The sequence below is a fragment of the Engraulis encrasicolus genome, chromosome 22, assembly GCF_034702125.1.
Source record: "Engraulis encrasicolus isolate BLACKSEA-1 chromosome 22, IST_EnEncr_1.0, whole genome shotgun sequence".
NCBI lineage: Eukaryota > Metazoa > Chordata > Actinopteri > Clupeiformes > Engraulidae > Engraulis > Engraulis encrasicolus.
Genome location: NC_085878.1, coordinates 14024573 through 14033239, shown reverse-complemented (window position 1 = coordinate 14033239; position 8667 = coordinate 14024573). Strand labels below are relative to the sequence as shown.

Genomic DNA, 8667 nt, shown 5'->3' with positions numbered 1-8667 from the left:
GTGTGTGTTTGGAGAGGTGCACATAACCTCCTCTCCTCTCCCCGGCCGTTCCACCTGAAGGGGGGGATGTAGTTTTGAAAGGCTTCCACTTCTCATAGTGACTGGACGGCCTTTCATAGCCTAGGCCAGTTGCCGGCGCTCCAGTGCGGGGACAACCACAAGGCAGGATTAGGGCCTGCCACGCTGGCCAAGAAAAACCGATCCCATTGCAATTTGCTGAGCAAATTCACATTAATAAGAGGGGGGAAACGGCAGTCACAGGGTCGATTCAGAATGGGGGGTAGATTTAGTCAACCCCCCTCCCCTGCCTACCAGCATCACTACCTCCAACACCACAGGCCAACACAGACAAGCAGGTAAAGTATTCAGACTACTGAACTGACACCTGGTAGCACTGGAGAAAAATGGGGGAGGGGGTGAGGGGGGTTAATGTACTGTGTCAGAGAGAGACTGAGCACATCTGTGTGTGTGTGTGTGTGTGTGTGTGTGTGTGTGTGTGTGTGTGTGTGTGTGTGTGTGTGTGTGTGTGTGTGTGTGTGTGTGTGTGTGTGTGTGTGTGCACATTTCTGATATGATGATCAGAAATGACACAAGGAAAAATTATTTCATACGCTGAACACACACAATTTAATAACAATGAATAACTGTCTACAGTGTTCACTCTTATACTCTAATAAGAATAATATAGTATCTGTATCTGCGATGCAATGTTGATGCAACTATTTTTGTCTCCACATAGCGATTCAAAAAGCATTTGAGACAGATGCAGTGTGTTCACACTCGATCGCTGTTGTTTTTTACTAGAGCCATTCAAACGCGAGAAGGATCCACATCGTCATGACAACATTTCCTGCTTAGCTAAACACGGCCCACTAGAGATAGGAGCTGAGATGGGTTTTGACAGACGCTGAGGAATAACCCCAAATGGTTCTTCCTGCTTTATGCGTGTGATTTAAAAACAAGCTCTGCAAGTGCCCCAGAGTCAAAACAGCAAAGAGAGAGTCAGTGCTTCAGCAGCAACACCACCGCCTGTGTTTGGACCTCACACATTTTACAAGTGTGTCATGAAGCGAAATTGCATTACGCCGAGCTAGATTTCACATTAAGATTAGACAATGCTACCTACCTGAATAAAACGCGTAAATGCTTAATAATTAAAGTGCTGTACAGCATAGCCACTTAAAATTGTGGTTTGTAGGAGAGGAGTGAATGAGAGCATTTGGATCGACACAGACACTGACAGTCTGTTAGGGATGGTACTCCTCCACCCTCTCTCAGAGAGCATGAAAATATTGACATAAACTTCAAGCTGTTTAATGCGACCTTAGACTGACGAAGCCCTTGCAAAAACGCTGCTCGGAGCGTATAAACAATGTCATAAGACTTGTAATAGGTCATAATTACACAAGGATCTCTGAGGTCACTCCAGAAAGAGCTCTGATGAGAAAGGCAGCTTGTGTGGTGCCACGGCAAGTCAACAGAGGCCTACCTCGCCCACGCCACAGTATGGCAAAAGACACGCACGCACGCACGCACGCACGCACGCACGCACGCACGCACACACGCACACACGCACACACGCACACACGCACACACACACACACACACACACACACACACACACACACACACACACACACACACACACACACTGGTTTGTCGTTACCATGGAATTTACAAGGTAGGCCATCGGAGAACATATCATTTTAAGGCACGCCGAGATCATAGAGTGGGCTTTTTTTAATGGCTGCATACTCGGGCATGTTTCATTTCATATGCAGCCCTATTGGGGAATGCTTCTTTATATGAATATTGTAGAGATTGTGAGTGCACTGTGGATAGGGTGAAGTCCATTAGGGGTGGCTAAAGATGGGCTCCTACTGTTTCATACACAGAGGCAAGTCGGTGCAGACAGACCACAGCCTCGCTGTCAAGACTGATGCTTCCAGGACTGGAGATAGGGTATGGGAAAATACAAGAAACGGTGTATAAATAAATGAACAAATACATTTAATAAACGTATTCACCATCATACTTTCAAAATGCCAATAGCAACTGTGTCTGTGTCTGCTGGTGCTAACTGGTTTTGTCTCTGCCTTCACCAAACATTGCATATTTTCCCTCTTTGCATAAGATGAAAGAGGTAAATATGCAGAATAAATAATATGATGATGCCTGTTATGCAAAAACAAGAAACAGCACCATAATTCAAAATGTTGACAAGAGCTAGGTTATGCAGGCACTCTTTTACAATATTGGCCAAAAGTTGGACACACCTTCTCATACAATGCATTCTCTTTATTTTCATGGCTATCAACAGTACATTGTGCATTTTTGGAGGGCATCAAAAATGTGCATGAACACATGTAGAATTATGTGTACATCAATTCTTCTAGCAATGTCAACTGTCTATCCACCTGATGTCAACACGGCACAAATGATGGATTTTTTTGTGTTCAGTTAAGATTGAATTGACTGACTAGGTGTTTTTACTTGCAAACAGAAAAAAATAAGCTTCTTGAAATCTGTGGGACCATCAGTTGTGCCGTGCTGACGTTAGGTGCATTGACAGCTACCATCACTGTTGGAAATTGCTAGAATTTTACATAATTCTATGTGTGTTCATGCACAGTTTTGATGCCGTACACTGAAAAGAAAGAGAATGCATTGAATGAAAAGGTGTGTCCAAACTTTTGCCCTAATATTTTATTTAGTGATTTATTCATTTATCTAGAAATTCCAACTACCTACTCTGTACGCTCTTTTCATTCAATACACTGACTACTCAAGTCAGATTGGCATGAATTAGTGGCACAAAAGCTTGAATGTCAGTTTTGATCAGTTGCAGCTTAAGAAAGCCTCTATGGTCTAAGATAAGCCCTAAAGCTCTAAAAAAAAAAAACATTAGACTACTGTTATCACTTATGTGATAATGCTCAAAATTGTTTACATTTCAAGTCCATAGGCTACATGGGTTCGTCCCGGATTAATATCATCCTACAACTACAAAGGCCACAGGTATATCCCATCCATGCTGCCAGGATTAGGGTGCAGGTACAATTAATAGGTTTATAAGGCAGTTACTTAAAGAGGGATTCAAGCTGGAATTAACCATACACTGTTCACTTTGAAAAGGCATTGTCCTATATCCATAGTACATTTGAAATAATCCCTTACATACATCAATAAAATGCAAAAAAGTTGGCTCAAAACATAAATTCCCTGCTGGCTCAAACTGTGTGTCTACATTCAGTTTCAAATATACAAAGCTGTCATTGATCAATCTTCCCCCAACAGACTAGTTTTCTCCTAATGTTTCCACCCTACTTCATTAGCCTACTAATTTCAAGCAGAGCAGCAACTGCCACACTGGTAAAGGAACTCAAAGGAGGGGGTTCCCCTTTGGTGTAACACAAAGCTTCCTGATACATTAGTGAAAGCCCATTAGGAAACTCCAACTCCCATTGTCATTGTGACACAGCACTCCACAGCACACAAGTGAACACTGCACACAACGAAATTGCATTTATGCCTCGCCCGTGCAAGGGGGCAGCCCTCAGTGGCGCCCCATGGGGAGCAATGCGGTGGGACGGTACCATGCTCAGGGTACCTCAGTCATGGAGGAGGATGGGGGAGAGCACTGGTTGATTACTCCCCCCACCAACTGGGCAGGTCGGGAGTCGAACCGGCAACCTCTGGGATGCAAGTCTGACGCCCTAACCGCTCACCCATGACTGCCCAATTACACAATTGCATGCATCTTTACTGTTTCTCTACTGATGATGCGTTCATAGGAGTCCTGGCTTAGGTTCCATAGGCTATTGCGCTGTTTTGTGCAGTAGCTTGGTGAGAGGGTGTTCTGACTGTCATAAAGATAATAGAATAGCCTGTGTGTGTGTGTGTGTGTGTGTGTGTGTGTGTGTGTGTGTGTGTGTGTGTGTGTGTGTGTGTGTGTGTGTGTGTGTGTGTGTGTGTGTGTGTGTGTTCCTAACAGGGCATTCAAATACATTAAACGTATCTGTTCACTTGTCTCTATTCACAAGTGCAGTCATGCCTGGTACATAACATCATATCAGTACCAGATTTTATTCTGAAGTAGTGCCAAATATGCTTATAGCGAATATTAGCCAAATACTTTGCTGTTGTATGGAGACCGCACCTAAAGTAATGCATTACAAGGCATCCTTGGTTGTATGCTGTGTTCGTTTTACTCTAATACTATTACCAACGAAACTTGGCTCAATTATCAACGTCCAGGCTAGAAATGAAGGCAGGCTAATCTACTTTCTACCGAAGACTTTCTCCCTACTTCCAGGCTCTAATGACGCTAGCAAACACAAAAGTCGTTAAGTCGACATGAATGTAAGCAAATCATGAGCCGAGCCTGCAAGAAAGCACTAGTAGCTTGCCCTTTGCTTCACCTGGTTTATTGTATATTCCTCTGTTGTCGTCGTTGGGTATCAAAACAGCAATGTCTGAAATTGTTCTTCGACAGGTAGGCAGCAAGCTACCTATGGAGTGCTACAAGTTGCCATGTTTTTGTTAGCAACACAGAGGCAACGCTTTCGTGCAGAAGTGGTATTTTCCTACCAACGCACATTATAAAGCATTTCATGAACATACAGGTCAGTAATAAGCATGCAACGGACTACAAAGTTAGCCCTTTGTGTTCTTGATAGAGTTAGCAGGCTGGCGTTAGCAAGTCTGCTATGAACGCTAGGTACCCAGATAGCTAAACCATCATCCTCAAATCTGAAAATCCCCCTACCTTTCCAGACGCTCCATCACCAATGACCACGATTTTAAGCTGGCGGTCTTGACTCTCTTCTTCAGAGTCTGACATGTTGTCAGAAATATGGCGTCAATGCTGTACTGTAAAAATAGAAACGGCAGGAACTGTTCCTGTGGTTTGTCTGTCTCTGCAGCAACACAGCTAATCTGATTGAGCCAGCACTAAGCAACCAGACGCCATATGCACATCTTCCCTGCAGCTAGGTTTATACCACTGCTAGAAAGAAACCTAGAACAAACAGCGTTTTGGCTTTAAACTGTCTACGTGGAGGGACAGAAAGTCTCCGTTTTTATTTTTTGTGATCGTAATATGTGAGAATGTTTTATAGCACGAGAGCAATGTCAGGCATAGATAGTTGTCGTGCAAAAGGCTGGAGGATGACAGCCAGATGGACCAGTCCTAGTGACGCTTCGCCCGTCGCTAGGACACAGATAGGTTAAAGGTTAGGGGGCGTTTTTAGCAGCAGCGTGCGCGTGTATCTGTTTGTATCCCTGTTGCTTGTTACTTTTACCTGTTACTTGTTACTTTGTGGTGAACCTACTTTGTGCATGATGCTTCTGTAATGGGATTTTGTCCAAGTTCAGCAACGTAAGCAATGTCAAATAATGCGCGCTGATTCGCATTTGTCTACCTACACGGTAGCCTGAGACAATTCAGTGAGATGCATTGATTTATGACAACATAGGTCTTTATGATTAGAAAATTGCTAGGCCTACTCTGTCCAGTCTTAAAACTTCACTGGTATTCTAAATTGTATGAACAGTGAATTTAATTATTTATTTATTTTCTTGGGGGGGGCGTCAATCCTTTTTTATTTGTATACGCTTAGGCTTATGGCATTGCATTGCATTTTAAAAACTAATCATTTGTCATGCATTCAGAAATGCATACCACAAGTTGCTATTTTATTTTCTAACAACAATACTTAATCCATTTGCACTCACTTGAGGCTGTACATATTTCTTGACTAATGTTGCATGCTGCTCATTGATGAATGTGCTGTGTATACTTTCAGACAGCTGAGCTGCCTTATGGACCCAGCTCGAGACCAAGAGCATTTGTTTTTTCCTGCCTGGTTAGCAGAATAGAATGGAGTAACCATCTGGCTTCCAGGGGACAGGAATCTGCACCTGGACCTGTCAAAGCAAAGTGGAGGTGACTGTCAGGGTGAAATTGGTCCTTTACCGTCCCTAAGCAGAGGCACTGACACAGACCGCTTTAGAAGTGAAAAGAACACCACTGTGTGAGCCATGTCTGATGGTTCACAAAAAGCTATTTTGACAAAAAAAAAGAATGAAATACTTAACTAAATAAGTTTTAGTCAGAAAATACCAGCACACCGCATAGACCCTAAAGTTCACAGTAGGCTCATGCAATATTTTAAGTAGCCTAAATATGCATTGGATCTCATACATCTTAATAGGCTATTTCTTCTCCAATTCAAGTCCAATTCAGCAATTAAAAGTAGCCCAAATATTGACATAATGTTAATACAATATGATATTGATTTCGTGTAACAAATGTATTTCAAAAACACATTGGCCATTTTTATTTCAAAAACACAACACATTGGTCATTGGCCACAACCTGAAGCTGAGAAAAGGACAACCATGTGTTTTCTTAGGTAAGATTTTTTCCCCCTTCAAAGAGGCTTCTGGAATCTTACATGAAATGGTGCACTATGTTTTACTTAAACCTCAACATAAATTTAACATGGAAGAGACAGGCCTATGAATATGGATATGTGTGAATTATTGTAGGCCTATATGTATGATATGGATATCTAGGCTATGAATTGCCATTATGGACATATGAATATGTGAAATTAATAACGTGCAATTATTTGTTATATGTGCTGAATGCTCAGACGCAAGCATTGCACGTACAACCTCAGACACAGCAGAGCGGACCATATCTATACAAAAAGCAAGTTTTTTAACAGCTTCCCAGCTACAGTCAGACTAATGGCAAAGAAGAACATGATATATTTTTTTCATTACCTATGGACTTAACTTTTTTGGATGTGCGTGAGATTTGATTGGGAAAGAAGAACATGACGACATAGAACATTCTTGATTATTTTGATTCCTTGAATTTTTTAATCACTTTTTAAAAAAATGTCTTTTTTCCTTTTTCTATAGACCTATTTATTTATTGACTCAGAGGGCCTGCACAAGAGTTCCTATGTGCCTGGGCTACTAGTCCTTAAATGGCTAATAAAGAACTTTGATTTGATTTGATTATTTGGATCACCAGTGCCAATTCTGTCCAATACCATTGTGAAACACTGATTGATATAAATGTGTAATCTAATGCTGTAAAATAGCCAAGTGAATGAATATTGTTACCCGTCATATAGAAAGTTTGTTAAAAAACCATACCCATTTCTGCATGGTCTTTGCAGCACATCTGAAAAATGACTTAACGCAGCCCCAAACCGAAACCTACTGCCATAGCCTACACCCAAAACATGCACCTGAAGCATGCAGATCAGAAACATCGCTCACGTTGGTGCAGATCACATCCTGAATGCAACTTATAAAGTAAACGCTCAACTAGTGATAGGCCTACTGAAACGTTTCTGACTACAGTATTGTTTATGTTGTTGAAGAAAGCCCACTATTAAAATTAATTTGCGAACGAATATTGTGAAACGTGCTATAAACAGCATCAGCCTTTTATGGTTCTGTTTAAGGGGGGTTGTTTATTAGAAACCTACGCCTATTGTTAATAATTATAGCCTAGGCCTAAATTATTTAGGGCAAGATCGGAACACGTTTTCAAACAAAAGAAATGCATAGCCTAATGTTCTGTCGCCATGTTATGCCCAACTTTTGCATCCCCACGAATTAATACTTCCCTTTCATTCTGTGGATTTAAAAATGCCATTAATCTGTGCACACAAAACGCATATGGCCTACGTTCAACTGAAGTGGCCTGTTAGACGCATGCATTGCCACTGGTGACAAAGCGACTCACATAACGAGGGCTTTTGAGTAATATCCAGTTTGCATTTGTTTTGTTTGTTTTAATTAAACATGTTTTTTTCTGAACACAACTGACATAACAAACTAGTCGAATTATTCTGCCAAGTGATATGTGAATGAGCCAGGATTTGGCTTTCTGAAGCGGAGAGAGAGACCTCTGCATAACCACATACACCCCATAACCATGCTGTTGCATGATGACACACACGCTGTGGTGGTTTAAACACTTCTCCCTTCTTCTATTATGCATTAGGCTTATCCAGATCACACTGAGCATTCATATTTAAACAAAATCAAGGTTAGCCTACAAATAGACCCTAAATAAAGTTTTAAAAAAATAAAGATGGAAAAGTTTTTAGTGTGCTCCCCGGAATAAGCGCCCCCTCCCCAGCCTCTGACCAACACTCCATTCTAGGATCAGTTTGAACTAGCTGTGTATATCAGACGATTCCAAGTTCATCCCTGAGCGCTGCCCTTACTCAGCGATGAGTTTAAATCATGTCTACAGACGGATAGGTCTATTTTAGCCTGTTTCATGTTTGGCGATTCAGTGGAATATTAGTCACATCGTTTTACGCAATTTGCGCTGTCGCGCAGGTGCTGTGATCGCGCAGAGATGAAAGTTGTGCTAATTTATTATTGGCCTATAGATAAACGAGAATGGATGGCAATAATTGATATAAAGGATTACGGTCAACACGCGCTAAACGGGAGATGGAACAAGAACACCTGTTAGGCATTTCCCCGCGCTTCTCCACAGCTGTGCGGCCTGTGGTTATAGAGACATGTGTTTTGCATTACAAAACACACGGAATTTCTCTTTTTCTCACCACGATTTCAGAGCCACTTCACTTACGAGGCGAATTATCAAAGCAGTCGTTGGTAGTT

At 41.7% G+C, this 8667-nt stretch overlaps 1 protein-coding gene across 2 annotated transcripts in view; it reads right to left on the bottom strand.

Annotated features, from left to right (window-relative positions):
- rab28 (RAB28, member RAS oncogene family) overlaps positions 1-5180 on the bottom strand; it is a 44502-nt gene extending 39322 nt beyond the window's left edge. For both annotated transcript variants that reach the window (XM_063187839.1, XM_063187840.1), the window contains exon 1: positions 4769-5180. In XM_063187839.1, the coding sequence (XP_063043909.1) occupies positions 4769-4843 (75 nt within the window). In that variant the 5' untranslated portion in view covers positions 4844-5180. The remainder of the gene's footprint in view (positions 1-4768) is intronic.
- Between the last annotated feature and the right edge of the window lie 3487 nt (positions 5181-8667).